This window comes from Myotis yumanensis, unplaced genomic scaffold, assembly GCF_028538775.1.
Source record: "Myotis yumanensis isolate MYYU_CA2020_CCGP unplaced genomic scaffold, mMyoYum1.0.hap1 SCAF_13, whole genome shotgun sequence".
Taxonomy (NCBI): domain Eukaryota; kingdom Metazoa; phylum Chordata; class Mammalia; order Chiroptera; family Vespertilionidae; genus Myotis; species Myotis yumanensis.
Genome location: NW_027223764.1, coordinates 5928395 through 5946982, shown reverse-complemented (window position 1 = coordinate 5946982; position 18588 = coordinate 5928395). Strand labels below are relative to the sequence as shown.

General features: G+C 55.5%; 1 protein-coding gene across 4 annotated transcripts in view; it reads right to left on the bottom strand.

The window, feature by feature from the left end:
• Nucleotides 1-5867: 5867 nt before the first annotated feature.
• The window catches only part of RGS10 (regulator of G protein signaling 10), a 33322-nt gene continuing 20601 nt past the window's right edge, over nucleotides 5868-18588 (bottom strand). For all 4 annotated transcript variants that reach the window (XM_070431794.1, XM_070431797.1, XM_070431796.1 and 1 more), the window contains exons 4-5: nucleotides 17045-17188; nucleotides 5868-6347 (exon numbers count right to left, since the gene is read on the bottom strand). In XM_070431794.1, coding sequence (XP_070287895.1) covers nucleotides 6201-6347; nucleotides 17045-17188 — 291 coding nt within the window. In that variant the 3' untranslated portion in view covers nucleotides 5868-6200. The remainder of the gene's footprint in view (nucleotides 6348-17044; nucleotides 17189-18588) is intronic.

The following is an 18588-nucleotide window of genomic DNA, read 5'->3' as shown; positions in this document are numbered from 1 at the left end:
AGCGGTGGGCCCCTCCAGCCCTCCATTCTGCATGTTCATGACAATCACAGGGTTAGCCACCAGCAGGGGACAACACTGAGATGCCAGGCTGTGAACGAGAGCCGCCCAACCTTGAGATCCAGGCATCCAGTCCCTCACTCGGGAAACATGATGGAGGGCCTGTGTGTGGCCGCTCTGGGCCAAGCACACAAGGGCTCAGGCCCTGTCCTTGGGAGAGGGGTCACAGATTGGTAACAGATAAACAGCCATGTGCCAGGGCTCCGGGGGGGTGCTGGGAAGGGGCATATGGGGGGGGAGGGCTATTTCACGGAGTCCGCAGGGAAGACCCAAGGGGCAGACACGAGCCACAGACTGGCAGAAGGCGCGCTGGAGCAGGGCTCGGCTCTCCTGACCTTGTCGACATGAGGCCATAGTCATGACCTGAATCTTTATTCTGAGAACAAACAATGGCACAGGAGGGGGCTTACTCATGCAGCAGCATGGCCAGGTCTGTGCTTTTAACAGATGGGCGCTGCCCTGGCCAGTGTGGCTCAGTGGTTGAGCGTTGACCTATGAACCAGGAGGTCAGGGTTCGATTCCCACTCAGGGTACATACTGGGGTTGTGGGCTCGATCCCCAGTGTGGGGCGTGCAGGAGGCAGCTGTATGAATGACTCTCTCATCATGGATGTTTCTATCTCTCTCTCCCTTCCTCTCTGAAATCAACAAATATATATATTTTAAAATAAATAAAAGATGGGCGCTGGATGAAGATGGGGAGGGGTGTGGGGTGAGGAGGACTGACCAGCGAGGGGGCTGTCACGCCATCCGGGGGAGAGATGAAGGAGGCAGCCGGTCAGGGCCCAGGGCCGTGGAAATGGGGAAGCGGAATGCATTCGAGCTGGATTTGGGAGAAGAAACTAGAGGACTTACTCGTGGATCAGACTTAGGGTGCAGGAAAGGGGAGACTCATGGGCCACCTCCAGACGCCCCGCCCCGTGGCTTTGTGGGAAATGGGAGAAGAATCCTTCCCAGGTGCATGCAGCACCCTCAGCGTTCTAAGCGCTCAGAGAGGGCCTGGCCTACCAGACCCTCACCCAGAGGAGAGAGGGCCCCCCAGGTCTCTGTGTGAGCCACTCGGACTTGCAAAGCTTGCAGTGCCTGTGGGAATCCAAGGAGAGCCCACCTGCTCTGCCCAAGGTTGGCTACCCCTGCCCCCAGCTGTGCATTAGGCTCCCTCCCCCTCCTGCCCAGGCACCAACCCTATACAGCAGTGGTTCTCAACCTTCTGGCCCTTTAAATACAGTTCCTCATTTTGAACCCAACAATAAAATTATTTTCGTTGCTACTTCATCACTGTCATGTTGCTACTGTGATGAATCGTCATGGAAATATCTGATATGCAGGGTGGTCTTAGGCGACCGCTGTGAAAGGGTCGTCCGACCGCCAAAGGGGCCGCGACCCACAGGTTGAGAACCGCTGCTATACAGCGCTCACGGCATTGTCTGCAACTAACCTTGGGAAGAAATGCAGACGTAAGAAGCCTGGCAGCTAATGGTTCCACCAGACCATTCAGCACTTAAGTAAATGCAAGTTCTAGAACAGCCACAGCTGATGCGAGTAAACAGGACAGGGTGCCCGTCAGGACGGCGCTTGCCTTGCAGTTTGCAAAGCCTGTAAACAAAGCGTGCTCCCACCGTCAGAGCGGGACCGGGGGTGGGATCCCGATTCGTCGGCTCTCGGCTCTATCACACAGGAGGGACCTATGTCCTGTTTCACAAGCCATCGGGGGAAACTACTTCAGTAAAGCCTCCATCCTCCGGAGTTGACGAAGACTGGAGTGAAAGGCTATCCCCACCAGAACAGAGCACTCGTTCTTGTGTTGTTTTTAAAGAAATCACTTCCCCACCAGGGTCACCATGAAGCTTAACATCCTGATACTCGGGGGAGAGACGAAACGCCTAAGAGGTGATCCCAGCCGGCCAGCCCGGTCCCAGCAGCCCCCTCCCGGGGGCCACGCACCGCTCTTTCTGGGAGCAGACTTCTGGTAAAGACTGGCTCTCACCTCCTGACCAGCCAGCTGCTCCCGGGAGGCAAGGTTTCTGCCTCCTTTCATGGCCCACAGTCCTGTATTCGGTATTTGGCCTGGGATGTAGTAGGTGCTCATTAAATATCTGTTTTGTGAGCCAATGAGTACCTTTGCCAGAAGACCACTCCCTATTCACCCTAGCCCCGGGCTTCCCGGGGGGGCCCTGTCCAGACAAGGGAGGGGCAGAAAAGGGAGGGGGGACAGGAAGTTTGGATCTGGCCTCAGACTCTGCCTCTCACCACTATGTGTCTGTGTGAGTCACGTCACTGGTGTTGGTCTTCCGGTCTCTGAAGTGGGAGAAATCACTGTCCTCGTACTTTCGAAGGTTTTGTGTGTGGGTGAGGTGATGGGAACGAAGCACTCGGAAGGTGCTCTGTGTGGGTGAGGTGATCCCTACCACGCCTCCTGCCACTGGGGGGGTGGGATGGTGCAGGGCCGTGGGGAGGACACAGACCACAACTTGCACTCAGAAAGCCTGGCAGGTGCCCTAGCTGGTTTGGCTCAGTGGATAGAGCGTCGGCCTGCGGACTGAAGGGTCCCAGGTTCAATCCTGGTCAAGGACACATGCCTAGGTTGTGTGCTCGATTCCCAGTGGGGGGGGGGGGGGGGCCTGCAGGAGGCAGCCATCAATGATTCTCTCTCATCATTGATGTTTCCATCTCTCTCTCCCTCTCCCTTCCTCTCTGAGATCAATACAAATACATTAAAAAGAAAGAAAGCCAGGCAGGTCAGCAGAGTGGACTGGGAGGTGTAATTAATGACTGCAAAGCCACAGAGGACAAGGTCACCCAGGCCATGCTCTCATATATGGGAACAGGAGCTCAGGGTGCACACGACGGAATGAGCAGATAACATAAATATGCCAGTGGCCTGGTATGAGGCAATAGGGAATGGTGGGGCCTGTGGCTAACTGGAGATTACACTCATGCTCTGCCTGAGGCATCTGCATTGAAAGATTGAAAACACATGCCCCATCAGAGGCACCCGTGACCTGCAGGGGAGAATTTGAGACCCTGCGGACTGTTGTACCAGGCATGTCTCATTTTCCTGATGCCTTGGCACCTGGGGCCTCGCTGACAATGGAGGGACCACGCCTCCCAGGGCCAGCTAATTCCTAGAGACAGTCCACAGCTGGAGCACACCTTCTATAAGCAAAGCAGCCACTGCAGAGCTCAGCTCCCACCTGCCTCCCTTCTCAGGCCCTTGCACCCTGGGCTGCCTGGCCTAATCAACAGGGCCAGGTACCCGGGGCCATGGACCCAGGAACAGGTGCCAGACGACTAGGGGCAGCCCCTGTGCCCAGAGCCCACGGAAACTATTCAAGCCGACCAATCCTAAGCCTGCTCGCCGGTGTGCCTTCCTGTGAAAACCACAACAAAGCCTCTTGCCCACACCTTCCGCCCGCTCCCTCTGCCTCCTGAGGGGCCTGGTACTTCCCCACGTGGCCCCTCCCCTTGGGAGCTGTAACAAACCCCCTTCCAATGGCAGTCGCCCCCGGATCCATGGCCTCCCTGGGCCTGACCACTTGAATCACCTGTGGGCTTCACGAGGGCATCAAGCATCAGGGCCGTTCTCATCCTTGTCTCGCCCTTGACTTGCCCTTGACTCCCGGCACCTGACAGCGTTTAACCCTAACCAATAAAGGGACGGTGGACGGGCCTGGGGAGCGTGAAAGCTGGGGAGAGCACGTGTCCGCTGCACGGAGTCCCTAGCTTCAGCCTCCCAGCTGCAGGGGCCTCAGGAAGCTGGGTTCTGGGCCGGCCTCCGTCTGATGGGCGCATAGGGAGGCGGCCAGGCAGGAGCCGGCGGGGACGTGGCCGAGCGCAGGCTTGGAGGAGGCAGCTGTGTTACACGATGCGGCTCCCCTCCCGCTGGCAGTGGGCTTCCCAGGCCGCCCCTAAGCGAGAGGCCTTGCTCTCGGGGGACAGTCGCCGGCGGACTCTGTGTCCTCCACCCGGACCGCCACCTCCAAGGGTCTCTGACCCAAGTGGGGAAAGGGTGAAGCCAGAAAGAGGCCCCAGCCCACCTGTGGGCACAGGCTCTCCACGGGCAGCACCCGGCAGGTCGCTCAGCTCCACGGACCCCGAAATGACCCTCTGTCTGCACTGGCAGCGGGGGGCCCGGAGGTGTGCACGTCCTGGCTGGTGCACTCAAAGTTGAACTAGAGAACCTTTATTCTTAAAAATGCATCCGTCTGCCCCGGCCGGCATGGCTCAGTGGTTGAGCATCGACCTATGAACCAGGAGGTCACAGTTCAATTCCTGGTCAGGGCACATGCCCAGGTTGCGGGCTCAGTCCCCAGTGGGGGGCATGCAGGAGGCAGCCAATCAGTGATTCTCTCTCATCATTGATGTTTCTCTCTCTCTCCCTTCCTCTCTGAAATCAATAAAAATATATATAATAAAATGCATCAATCTGCCCCGGCCAGTGTGGCTCAGTTGGTTGGGCATCGTCCCAGGCACGGAAAGCTTGCTGGTTCGATTCCTGGTCAGGGCACATGTGGGGTTTCAGACTCAGTCCCCAGTAGGCGGCGAGCATGGGGGCAGCTGATCAACCTTTAACATCGATGTTTCTCTCTGTCCTTTCCTCTCCCTAAAAATCAATAGAAATAATTGTAAAAAAAAAAAAAGACATTTAGGTAGCGTTCCTTAGAAAGTAGTTTTTTTGTAAATAAAATGCATCAATCTGCTCTGCTTGAAGGACTGAATTTCTCGAATGCCAGGGCCCTTGGGGGTCATTCTCAGGTGGAGAGGCCGGACTAAGGAGAAGCCCCCTGTGGGGGGTCCAGCCCGGGCAGTTCCTGCTGGACGCTCAGCTGGTGACCGAATTCTCAGCAGTGAATGGCCCCCCAGGCCATCCTTCCCCAGGCTGGACACGCAGGGACTGTCCCACAGGTCACCCTGCGGGAGGGTCATCAGTCGGGTCACTGCGAACCGCTTTGCCCAGAACAGAACCAGCTCACGCCATGGCCCCCCTGTAATTACTGAACTCACCCCTTCCCTCTCTGAAGCGTCCTGGTTTAACTGGAAAGTTACACAGTCACCCCCAGCACCAGGCAATTTGCAAGTGAATGGGACGTGGGAAGGCTCACAGCAACAGGGTCTGCCTGCTCGGTTTGCACAAACAGGAGTGTGAGGCTCGGCAAAACTGCTGGAGAAGGTCTGCAGGCCCAGGCGGCAGGGAGAACTAGCGGAAGGGACCTGGGCTCGTGGGCTTAGCTCCAAAGGGGGCGCAACCCGGGCTGGCGGGGTCAGCCTGGGCCGAGCTGGGCTTCCCTCAAAAGAAGACTTTCAGAGAAGGCATTTCTGTCTCCTGGCTGAAGACTGGAGCCTGGAGTCCAGCAAAGGGTGGGGGCAGAGGAGGAAGAGGGCGGTGCGTCCCCGATGGGCTACAGGAGACAGGGAATGTGCACGCATTCCATCCTTGGCACAGGCCGTGCGGCACGGTACCTCTCAGCGCCACCCCCCACTGCCTGAGCCACTTCCATTCGTCTTTCTTTCTTCCTCGAGATCGTATTTGTATCAGGATGAACTATTTATCTATGTTGCATGAAATGTCACAGACTGTGGGCGAAACCAGGACAGGCCCCGCACAAGGAAAAGCCCCTGATGACGCTCACACACAGCTCCCTCAACCTGCAGGGGCTGAGCTGGCCCAAGAGAAGTATTTAACCCAAAAGGCGCCCGACAGACAGCACGCCCCCCGCGCCCTCCCCAAGGCCTGAGTTTATGAGGTCCACTCCCGTGAACCTGTGGACAGGAAGGGCCCCTCCCACAGAGGCAGGGCAAAGGCTTGAAAGGTAAGAGGTGGCTGTACGTGTCACCTGGCGGCCTCGAGTGACGTTTAATCAAACTGTAAAATGCTCAGTGTCCAGTGTTTAAGGGCTCCTTCCACCCGTGTGTGTCTGTGAACTTAAACTTCAAAGCAACATGTGTGTTCTCTATGTAAGATTAGCCATCATGCAAAACTGGTCAGGCAGTTAATAAAATACACGTATCCCATGGACGGGTTTTGTACATTTCAGTCCTTGCAGATAACAAAGCGATTCTTAACCCTGCATGGTCCTGAGTGAGTTCCTTGGCGCCGGGGGGCTGCCAGTGCCGACCGCTGGGCGGGGGGCAGGCGGGGGAGGCTCATGTGTTATAAGTTCTCGACGCTCTTTTCGCTGCCGTCTGCATGTCGGGCGGCTCCTCCTCCTCTTCCTCGGTTCGCTTGTGCTTTAAAAACAAGTCAGACTTCAAGAAGCGGCTGTAGCTGTCGTACTTCATGAGGTTGAAGATCTAAGGGGAAAGGGAAAAGACGGCTGAAGGCTGAGGCGGGCCAGGCCATGACTCACCCGAGCAAATATTTATCAAACGCCGCTCACGCGCCAGGGAACGCAGATCCGTGCGAGACACACACGGGCAGCTGAAGCCGGTCCTGTGCTGGACGTTTCTGGTCGCTGTGAAATAACCTCAGCGGAACAGAACAGCTTGAGGGGGTGGGGGGTGGTCACATGAACAAGCCCCTCTCTGTTTTCCACGGAAGTCTAGTGCACGCAGCACTGACTCAGCCTTGTGGCGAGGGGTCCTTTAAGAAGCTCCACTTTATGTGGAAAAATGACACACAGGGACTAGAGATGGAGAAACAGGAACTGTTCCTGCAGAGATGGTGCTGGGGTGCAGGCCAGAGGAGGCCAACATCGTCAGAGGCACAGAAGCCTGGCATCTCAGAACTCAAACAAACCCCTCGTTATGCCAGGAAGCAACAGGGGGCTCATTCAAGCCGGGCAGAGAGGCCAGGGCACAGCCTACGCGAGGGAAGGCTTCAGCAACAGGCCTGATGGAAGGGCCAGCGGTCTGGAACGGCGCTCGCTGCCAGGCGGGGGCTAACACCCTGACATCTTTTACATCTGCCCTTTCCCTCCAGGCACACGAGCTATTTTGTAAATTAAAGTTCCGATGGAGTCTCCTGGGGATGGGAGACCTGGAACCTTCGGCCTTTGGAACCTTCATGTCCCCCTTCACACACCCCCACTCCAACCAAAGGGGGTCCACCTAAACCATGTGCTATCGGCAAAGCCAACAACCCAGGAAGATTTAGGACTTTGGATTTTCTTTTGACTCAAACTCCTGCCTGCCCTTCCCTGAGCATCCTTCCTGCCTGTCCATGTCTCCAGCGGCTCCGAAAGGCCACGCCTCCCTAAGCCCCGCCCCCCAAGAAACCTGTTGTGTAGCCATCTTGTCATCCTAGACCCACTGCTGAGGTTTAGAGAATGTATTCGTTAAAAATAATAATGCCCCCCCAAATAATAATAACAATAATGCCTAGCCAGTTTGGCTCAGTAAATAGAGGGTTGGTCTGGGAACTGAAGGGTCCCAGGTTTGATTCCGGTCAAGGGCACATGCCCAGTTTGTGGGCTTGATCCCCAGTAGGGGGCGTGCGGGAGGCAGCCGATCCATGATTCTTTCTCATCATTGATGTTTCTATCTCTCTCTTCTTCTCCCTTCCTCTCTGAAATCAATCAAAATATATTTAAAATAACAATTCCCAGAAAATACTAAAATCGCAGCCAGGGGTAAGGTGGGGGAGGAGGAGTGATCACCCCGAGGCCTCCCACGAACGCGCCGAGCAGACGTTACCATCCCAACCACCGGCCTGGCCCGGCCTGCAGGCCTGAGGGCCCCCAACGGGAACTCTGAGATGCCCACCGAGTTCCAAGTGTGGACCGGGTGCTCGGAGAGGGACTGAGGAAGCCAGCTCCCGAGGCCGCTGCTGGCACCCAGCCTGCGCCCCTCCCACACCGGGTCCGCGGCAGGTGGGACCCCCCCCCCCCCCCCACTGCCTGCAGGATGCGGTTCGACCCCACGTCTGTCTGAAGTCTGTGCGCGTGGGAGTGGAGCATCCTGTTTGCCTGTAGTGGCTCTGAGGCTCACACTTCAAAGAGAAGAGAAAAGGCAGGGGCTGGAGGCACCAGAGCCGGGGCGGCGGGGAGGGCGGGCGAGGGGGCGGCTCAGCAGAGGGGCGGCTCGGGCTCTGCTCCGTGGCTGGCAGACGCTTTCCGCCTCCAGGAGAGCCCGAGACCCAGGCTCCCTCAGCCAGCTCCAGGGCAGGGGCTGGGAGCTCTGCACCAAGAGCATAAGGGCCACACCACCGTGGGCAGGTGTGCACGGGAAGTCCTACAGGCTGGGCTTCCTCTCCAGGACTCTGGCCTGCCTCCTGGTGTAGGTCCTGGCGCTGCAGTCACTGGGCGGCAGCGACAGCCCTGAGGCCGGACAGACGTGGAAAAGAAGAAATGTCACTCCTAATGGCCGCCTTTTCTGAGGCTGTGAGCTGCCTGGTATCCCTGCACAGGGCCTTCAATGGCACGACCACAGGCCCTCCTGGCACTGGCCTCGGAGCACATGGCCATGGGGCGCTCCGACCACACGGTCCATTGAGGGTGGTGCTCCGCAAAAACGGCTTAGAGGAGAGAGAACGCACCCAACAGTCTCTCCCAGGGAAGTGTAGCCAGCTGCGGCCCCAGCCTTACTGATCCCAGGGCAAATGGCGTGAGGGCGGCCCAATAAATACCCACCCGGCGAACGAACAGAAGCCGTCCAACACGCACAGAGGCTGGCGAAGTGCAGCGGGTAGTGCCGACGTGCCGAGAGCGCCTTCCAACCGGGCACCGGGCAGCATGCGATGCTCATGTGATCTCACCAACACCCCATGGGAACCCGGATTACACAGAGGAAGGAACCGGGCCCAGTGGCTGGTGTACTCGTCTGCTCTGCGGCCGCGACGAGTCCCACAGTCCGGGGGGGGGGGGGGGGGGGGGGGGGGGTCGGGGCGTTCAACAACAGGGATGTCTTTCCTCGCAGTTCTGGAGGCTGGAAGTCCAAGGTCGGTTCTCCTGAGTCCTCGCTCTCTGGCTTGTAGACGGCTGTCTTCCCCCCGTGTCCTGTGTGCGTCTGTGTCCTAATCTCTACTCCTAAGGACACCAGTTGACCTGGCTTGGAGCCCACCCCAATGACCTCATTTAACCTTAAATTCTCTTTAGAGACCCTCGCTCCAAACACAGTCACATTCTGAGGTGCGTGGGCTTGGGACTTCAACATATGAGTCGGGGAGCGGGGGAGGGGGAGCATAATTCATTCCACAACAGCGAGCAAGAGACCAGAGGCTGCAACACCGCAGTCCAGCCCTGGAGGCCACACCCTCACCACTAGGCTGCACTGTCCCCCACAGGGCGGACCAACAGGAAGTCTGTAAAGAGTTTAGCATGGAAAAGTAGATGTGAACGTTCAACAACTGGACACTAAATTTTTAAAATGCACTGAAAATAAACACAACGATCCCAAATATGCTCTTTACGAGTGTTTGTGAATACTTTGCAAAGTACACGATTAGCTAACCACTGCTGTACACCTGAAACTAATATAAAATAACATGGAATGCAAACTGTAATGAAAAAATAAATTTTATAAAAAAGGTGTTTGTGTACAAAGGAAATAAATATCTTCAAAGGTCAGTGTCGTGGATTAAACGGTGTCCCCCCCAAATTCCTGTCCACCTGGAACTTCAGAATGTGACCGGACATGGGAACAGGGTGGGTTGAGGAATCCGAGATGACAGCCTGGATTTAGGGAGGAGAAGACAGAGACACCCAGAGGGAAGAAGCCCCTGGAAGACAGAGGCAGAGGCCAGAGTGACGCAGCTACGAGCCAAGGAACGCCAGCAGCCACCAGAAACTAGGAAGAGGCAGGAAAGGAGTCTTCCCACCCAGCTGGTGTGGCTCAGTGGTTGAGCATCGACCTGTGAACCAGGAGGTCACGGTTCGATTCCCGGTCAGGACACAGGCCTGGGTTGTGGGCTCAGTCCCCAGTGTGGGGCCTGCAGGAGGCAGCAGATCAATGATTTTCTCTCATCACTGATGTTTCTGTCTCTCTCCCTCTCCCTTCCTCTCTGAAATCAATAAAAATATATTTTTAAAAAATAAAAATCAATAAAAACATATATTTTTTTTTTTAAAAAGGAGTTTTCCCTAGAGCAGTGATGGCGAACCTATGACACGCGTGTCAGAGGTGACACGCGAACTCATTTTTTTGGTTGATTCTTCTTTGTTAAATGGCATTTAAATATATAAAATATCAAAAATATAAGTCTTTGTTTTACCATGGTTGCAAATACCAAAAAATTTCTATATGTGACACGGCACCAGAGTTAAGTTAGGGTTTTTCAAAATGCTGACACGCCGAGCTCAAAAGGTTCGCCATCACTGCCCTAGAGCCTTCTGAAGGGGTGCAGACCTCCCTGACAACTTGATTTCGTACTTCTGGCCTCATGAGCTGTGAGAATAAATTTCTGTTTTAAGCAACTCAGTTTGTGACAACTTGTTATGACAGCCCTTGGAAACTAAATTATTGATTTCCCCTCACTCCTCAGTGAGCACAGAAAATGAGCTGGCCCTCAGGCTTCTAGAAGGTTCTATAAAACCTGGACACTCTGAGGGGGGGGAACTGGCCTCCCTGGGGCTGGGCTGTGACCATCACCTGACCCACACTCCTCAGGTTGTCTGTGGGGCAGAGGAAACCGTGGCACCAAGTCTAGGACGGGGGTGAGGCTCCAGGTGGGCAGAGCGGCCGGCAGAGCAAGGAAGCAGCCATTCCTGCCCAGGCAGCCGATGAGGCAGAAAACGCAAGTTGGCAGCTAAATTGCATTCCGTGCCTCTCCCACCCCCCCACCCCCACCCCAAGACAGCTGTGGCTCAGCAGGTTTCGGGTTTTGGCAGCCCCACATCTGTGAGCTGCATGCCCAGACTGTAAACTGTTTGGCGTCGTTGCCTGGGGATGCAATCCTGCAGGCAGCTGGAGGTGGGAGCCTTCTGCCCACGTGCAGCTATGCACACGGCCCCACAACACCAGGTCATTGCACAGCCAAGGCGCCCCTCCCTCTACGGACCCCTTCCAGTGGGGACTGGCTGGGACCTGCCTTTCCGTGGGCGCCCCAACTTGAGAGTGTCCCGGATCTGCCGCTGCAGACAGGGGCTCCCTTCCGGAGCCCTCCTCATCCACGTGGAGAGCGAGCTTTCCCAGCCTTGAACGCCCCTCGGTGAAGATTTCAACACTGTCCCAATTAAGCACATTTCAAGCCTAATAAATCTCCTACCACTTCTCAGAAGACAAGGACACTGGGTACAAGGAGGGGCAAATCAATCTGTTCCTGCAAGTTTTATTAATGGGACTTCATATTTGCTGCAAGAACTGGGTTTAGTTTTTATATTAAAAAACTGCTGAAAGGCCTTAGCCAGTTTGGCTCAGTGGATAGAGCATCGGTCTGCAGACCAAAGGGTCCCGGGTTCGATTCTGGTCAAGGGCAGGTACCTAGGTTGCAGACTCCTCCCTGGCCTGGGCCTTGGTCAGGGCTCCTGCAGGAGGCAACCAATCGATGTGTTTCTCTCACATCGATGTTTCTCTCTGTCTTTCCCTCTCTCTCCCACTCTCCCTAAAAATCAATGGAAAAATATCCCCGGGTGGGGATTAACAACAAGAAGAATTGCTGAAAGAAGGCGGCCAGCGCCCCTGTCTCCGGATCCTCTCTCCCCACACACCCAGACGACAGACGTGCTTTCAAATGCACACGGACAGACAGAAAGTGCAAAGAAAGCCCCTCTCCTACCGGCCCTGCAGCCTGGAGGTGAAGACCACCGCCCCCTCTTCTGAAGTGGGGATGGGGTGCATCCGGGAGAAGGTCTGCGGGCAGCTGGCAGAGAGCAGGTGAGGTCAGGCCTGACCCGGAAGCTCTGGTGCCCTGGAAAGTGCTCCCGCTTCCCAGGCAGGCTCACCGGAGACAGACAAGGTGTGGGGGGATCAGAACTCCAGAAAGAGGCTGGACGTGGGTGGAGAGAGACCCCTGCTGGGGCAAAACCCCCTCACCGGCCGTGGGTCCTGGGCAGCCCCATTGCGGGGGGGGGGGGGGGGGGGGGGCGGGCGGGGGGGCAGTGACAATTTGTTCACTTGTCCGGAGTCCATAATACTCCAACCCAAAGCCCAAATGACATTCTTTGTGCACAGGCAACGGTATTTTATGTTTGCTTTCTGCCATGAGGAGGAGAGTTAAATGCTATTCTGATGCCTACCCCCTCTCTTCTTCCCCTAAACACCATTTCAAAGTTAAAAAAAAAAAATCTCAAAGTCTTTGAGATACTGTCCCTCCCGCCCCGCCCCTCATAAGGCGAACAGCTGTGGGAGGCGCGGGGCGCCAACGTTCCTTGCATTTGAACGAAACCCCACGACCTGCCCTTTCTGGCTCTGCACGTTGGAAAAGGCCGGTTTCTGGGCCGGACTGGGCCTTGGGGAGCGAGTGTCCGCTGGCACCCGCAAGACGGAGGATTCCAGAATCCCCAGCTCCAGCCGCCACGCAGACTTAGAGAAGCAGCGGGTGGGAGAGGACCCCCACCCATGGCCCCGGGAGGCATGGCAGCCCCGCCCCCAGCTCCGGTCCTCACCAGCGGGTCCACCCTTCCTGCTCCCGTCCATCCGTCCATCCGAAACGTCTCGGTTCTGGGGAAATTCACAGAAATGCCGCTGCTGAAAGGGGCCCGTCCGGCGCACGGCCCTTCCGCTGCCCGGGATGTGGCCGGGCGCCCACATCTCACAAGTTTTTCTAATTGTGTTTTTAATTTTTTTTTAAGCATCAGAGGCTGAGGCTTCCTTTTCCGTGGAGACAGCACCTCCGCTCCGCCTTCCCCGGAGCAGACCCAGCACCAACCCCGAAGCCCGGGGAGGGCATCCTGGCAGCACTCAGAACCCGCCTCCCGTGCAGGCCCTGGGTCCCTAAGCTTCCAGGGAGAGTGAGCACCTGCTCCCCCCAAGCCTGTCCTTCTCTTTCATGGCCCCACAAAGCGATGACCTCGAGTGGCCGTTTGCAACGACCTTGACCTTCCATCCTCTCCAATCTCCTTCCTGTTCCATTCAAACCAGAGGCTTCAGAGCAAGAGAGGTGCGGGAGCGGGTGCTGGGAAGCTTGCAGGAGCAGGATTTGGTTTTAAATCTTTCGTGGGGCACAATACGGGCCACAGCATAGCTTTCAAGGGGCTTCATTTTTAAACGTTTGCAGAACCGACTTCTATGAAACACTCACTCCGCTCACAGGAGTTTTCCAAATAACAGAATTATAAACTTCTCTTAGCATCTTGACAAAAACTCATAGACACAGACAGCAGTATGGGGGGGTTACCAGAGGGAAAGGGTTGGGGGGAGACAGTAAAGGGTTTGAGGGGCCAGCTCTATGGTGACGGGAGGAGACCTCACTTGGGGTGCTGAACACACAATGCAATATAAAGGTGATCTGTTAGGGAACTGTACACTTGAAACCTATATAATTTTATTAACCAACGTCACCCCAATAAACCTAATTAAATACAGAATAATTTTTAAAAGTACATCATTTTGATGAAGTGCTTATTATAAATTTCCAACACGTTCTTCACAGAATGCACTGGCCACAGCTTAAGTTTTGCCCGATGCTTTGGGGTCATTAAGATCACTGACCCCGTCACCGCCCCGCGGCCCAGGGATGCCCCCGTGCGGCGTGTGGGTGGGGGTCCCCGAGCTCGGGGGCTCCAGATCGCTGTGCTGTGCTTTGTGTTTAGTATCCATTTTTCTGCCCCCCCTCCCCAGCAGCTGTTGCCGATTTTGCCGCCCGTCTCCCCACAGCCTCTACCAGCGTTTCCAATCTATTGGGGACTGAAGCCCCAGAGCCTGATAGAACTGTGTGTAAACCAAGAACAAACAGGACCCGAGCGGGGACCCCCAACAGGAGAAGATGCACAAGTGGGGGCTCGTCTCACCCGATGCTCAGGGAGGACTTTCCCATCCTTCTAGGTCCCGGCTGTGCCCCAAAGTCCACGCTGCCCCATCAGCCGCCTCCAGAGCACAGAGCACTGCCCACTGTAACAGAAGTGGGGCAGAGGGTGGGGGGCTGAGGTCACCAGGAGCTGGGGACTCCTGGGCACCAAGCTGCCTGCTCAGACAGCTCCGAGACAGGGCAGCCAGCGGGGCTGCACGCAGCCAAAGCCACGGAGCTGGTTCTCCTGTGGTGCCCAACCGGCTCCCCTCAGCTCCAAACTCCCTCGCTCAGGACACCCGGGCTCGGGTGGGGGCCTTTGGGGAGCAGAGACCCACAGAGCGCGCTGAGCACACGCTTTGATGGTTACCAGGCCCCGACAGGCAGAGTTTTCTGAGGCAAAACAGCACCCAGAGGCCCTTCAGAGGGACTCGCTGTGGTATCAGCTCAGATTCCCACCCCTTGTCGTCAGCCAAGTGAGCCTCAGAGAGACAGCGAGGGCCTCTCTAACCCGCTCAGAGACTGACTTTTAACAACAGTATAAAAGTACTTCCTTTTTTTTCTTTTTTCCCTTTAAGCCCTGGCCTGTCCCTTGGCAAGCAGGCAACAAAAGGTAACATTTGTTAACCATATATAGTGGATTCAAAGTCCTTTCTTTCTGTAAAATAGTTTGAACTAAAAGAGTTGGGCCGTATTTGGGATATGGGTGCATGGGTGCATTTGTAGGAAGAAGGACCGACGTCTAGCGACCCGATGCTAGTTAGGGGTGCTGTCCAGGTATGAAATAATGATTCTTTGTTGTTGTCGGGGTTGTTGAGCACGTATGACTTTATAGTTCGGTAGATAAAAGTTATTTTTTAAACATTTTTCTCTTGTCACTTAGGAAGCTCTTCCTCTGTCCCTTGTGCGCCTCCTTTCTGTGCCAGCAAAGCGCCCCACGTATGACTCTAGAGCAGTGGTTCTCAACCTTCCTGATGCCGTGACCCTTTAATACAGTTCCTCATGTTGTGGTGACCCCCAACCATAAAGTTATTTTCGTTGCTACTTCATAACTGTAATCTTGCTACTGTTATGAATCGTCATGTAAATATCTGATATGCAGGATGTATTTTTTTTAAATATATATTTTATTGATTTTTTACAGAGAGGAAGGGAGAGAGAGAGAGAGTTAGAAACATCGATGAGAGAGAAACATCGATCAGCTGCCTCCTGCACATCTCCAGTGGGAGATGCCCTTGACCGGAATCGAACCCAGGTACATGCCCTTGACCGGAATCGAACCTGGGACCCTTCAGTCCGCAGGCCGACGCTCTATCCACTGAGCCAAACCGGTTTTGGCAATGCAGGATGTATTTAGGCGACCCCTGTGAAAGGGTCGTTCGACCCGCAAAGGGGTCACGACCCACAGGTTGAGAACCGCTGCTCTAGTGGGTGTGGCTGGGTCCCCCGGAGCCGGAGTTCCCACTGCATAGAGGGGTATCAGCCCGTCTCCCTCCCTGTTCCTCCCTTGGGGTCTGCAGCCGGGAAGGGGGCCTGTACTGACAAGGCCTTCCCAACCCCTCTGCTCCAGCTGGTCTCCTGGGCTTGGAGGAGCAGCGACAGGCTGCCCATGAATGCAGCAGAGGGTGGCCTGTGAAAGCAGGTGTGACTTTGTGCCATGAAACCATTTAGCACCCCTGAACCCTGCTTCTTCATCATCAAAGTGGGAGTAATACTCCCTGGCGAGGCAGTGGGTGCAGCATGCCCAGTGGGCATCAGGCACACAGGGCACCCCTGAAGAGCAGATACTGTGATTCGTGGAAATGCTTATAATTCAGGGGCTTCAGTACAGTTCTCAACCTTGGCAGCACTTTGAAATACAACAGGAAACCTTGAAAAGACTGAGGTCCCGGTGGGGCAGACATCCTCGTGCAGCTAGAGCCACAAAATAATTGCCTTTGGGTCAGACATTCCACTTCCTTTCCCTCCACAAACCCATACGCATGGCGTCCTTTCCACTGACTCAAAATCACCACCTCCAGGAGGCCCTCAGCAAGTCCCCTGTGCGCACTGGGTTCCTTCAACACCCACATTTGATTCGGAATTCAGGGGAGTTTGCACTTGCCACTGTGTCGATTGGAAAACATCCTCCAGCTACCTCTCGCGTGTGCATTTGTTTTCTATCTGATGGCTGCTGGGGCAGGCGTGCTATGGGCTCTGTGCACACTTACACAAAGGCCAGCCCTGGAAGGACCAGTGGTCCTCAAAGTGCAGTCCCAGGACGGGCAGCACCCGCATCCGTCAACTGGGGCCTTGTAGGGGGGACAATGTCTCATCCCGCCTGGGACCATCGCATCTGAAACAGTTCGCGCGGGCGATGGGACCGGCGTCTGCCTGAACAAGCCCTCCAGGTGGCTCCGGGCGTGCTCAGATGGAGGACTGCTGAGTCAGGCTAAAAGCTAGTCTCCAGCTGTGTGCCACCGAAGGCCTTCGCTTCCCCAGTGAGAACAGGGCCAGCAGAAGTCAGAAACCTGTGCCCCAGGTGTGCGTAACGTTTCACAAGAACAGGGCACGCTACGGAGCCACCTCTGCAAGCCCGTGTCTATGAGAACCCCTGGGGTGCACTTTCACCCCGTTGCCCATGACCATGGCCGTTCCTCATAGGAGAATTTTCCAGAAAACCAACTTGCCCCTTCTAGGTCTATTTTAAACCTGATTATCCCTGCTTTACGTGGAACACGTATGCTGCCAGATAGTAGCACTTCATTATAACTCAGGGGCCTCGTTATGAACTAGCTTACGGTACTGGGCCGCCTGGCGCAGGTGATGATGTTTGGACATTTGCACACAAAAACAGCCCCAGGTTCCCGGGCATTTTGAGTCTTTGTGCCCGCTTTCTGGAATTTTCTGTCTGCGCCTACCTTCAGCGGGTATCACAGGGTGCTTCCTCAGTGCGGGTGCCTCAAACAGCCCCAGCCTCCCTTCTGACCTGCGGTGAGAAGACAGGTCACCCTGCCGGTTCACACGGTGTGTAGACCAGAGCACACAGGTGTGGGGGAGCCGCCTGGGGGTGAAATCCCGAGCCTGGCATTCCAGGCCTCTCTGCTTCGCCAGCCGCAGCTCCTCCACGTGCCCGGCTGCGGAGACACATGGGCTTCCAGTCACGGCGCAGGCGAGGAGGTCAGGTTACCTGGTCCTGGAGCTTCTGGAACATCAGGGGGTGCGGCTCTTCCAGGATCTTCTCGTTGAGCCGGGACTGCCCCTCGACGTTGACTTGTGACGAGGCCTTGCTGGACAGGAAGGTCATGTAGATCTCCTTGGCCTTTTCCTGCATCTGTGGGAGACACACAGCGCCCGTTCGTGCTGAGCTCAGCCCTTCCCGCCTGAGCCCAGCTCTCCCCTCCGGCCTGGCCTGGGGGCTCTGCCTGCTGCTCCATCTCCTGTCACAGAACGGCTCCCCTACCCACTTGGAAACGGTGACAGGACGGATCCTGGCCCACAGTGGTGACATTTGGTACCATTCAGGGAGTCCTGTGAATTCTCCAAATTAAGGACTTAAGGACTCAAGGCCAGGGAGGGAGGGGATGGATGAAGGGGGTCCTAAGATGTGACGGGAGAAGATCTGACTTGGGATGGTGGGCACACAGTGCAATTTACAGATCTTCTAACATAGAAACCCACACCTGAAACCTGTATGATCATAGTAACCAATGTCACCCCAATCAATTTAATTAAAAAGGAGGAGAAAAAATAAAGGACTTCTGGGAACATTGTTCAGGCATAACAAGCAATGAAGTCCTGGCACGTGCACAGCGTGGGTGACCTTGAAACATCATGCTAACTGCAAGCAACCAGACACGAAAGGCCACATATTGCGTGATTCCATTCATCTGAAACACGCGAACACATGGAGACAGAACATGAGGGGTTTTCCAGGGATGGGGGCAGGGGAGAGGGGAGTAACTACTTCATAGGCAAGGGGTTTTGGGTTGGGTTGATGAGAAATTCTGGAACTGGGTAGTAGTGACGGCTGTATAAGACTATGAGTGCACTTAAGGCCACTGAACTATACACTTCATTTTATTTTCAATATATTTTTATTGATGTCAGAAAGGGAGAGGGAAAGAGGGATAGAAACATCAATGATGAGAGAAAATCATTGATCGCCTGCCTCTGCATGCCCCCCCCACCCCCCCCTCCCACCCCCACCGCACTGGGGATTGAGCCTGCAGCCCCGGCATGTGCCCTGACCGGGAATTGAACTGTGATCTGGTTCATAGGTCGATGCTCAACCACTGAGCCACGCCCACCAGGCTGAACTGTACACTTTAAAATGGTTTAAATGATAAAAAACAAGAGCCCTAAAAAATGGCTAAAATGGTAAAATTTTATGTGTATTTTACCACAATTAAAAAAAAAAAATCAGGGGCCAGGAGAGTGCCCAGCTGATCCCGGGAGCCTACAGGAGCCTGAGGACCATGCGCTCCAAAGCCTTGCATTTCGGCTCAGCCCCTGCCTGCGGGATGCATCATCCCCTCCAGGGTGCTCAGCGTGTCAGCCTCCCCTGCACGGTGCTGCTTCCAGGTCATGAGGCGTGAGCAGGAGCGAGGGAGAGAGCACTCACTGGCCGCCCTGCGTCCCAAGGGCCGTCCTTCTGGGAAGCACTGGCCGTTGAAAGGCCTGGAAGCGGATGGGGCAAGGTGCGCATGTCTAATGCACTGGGAGCCATCCCTG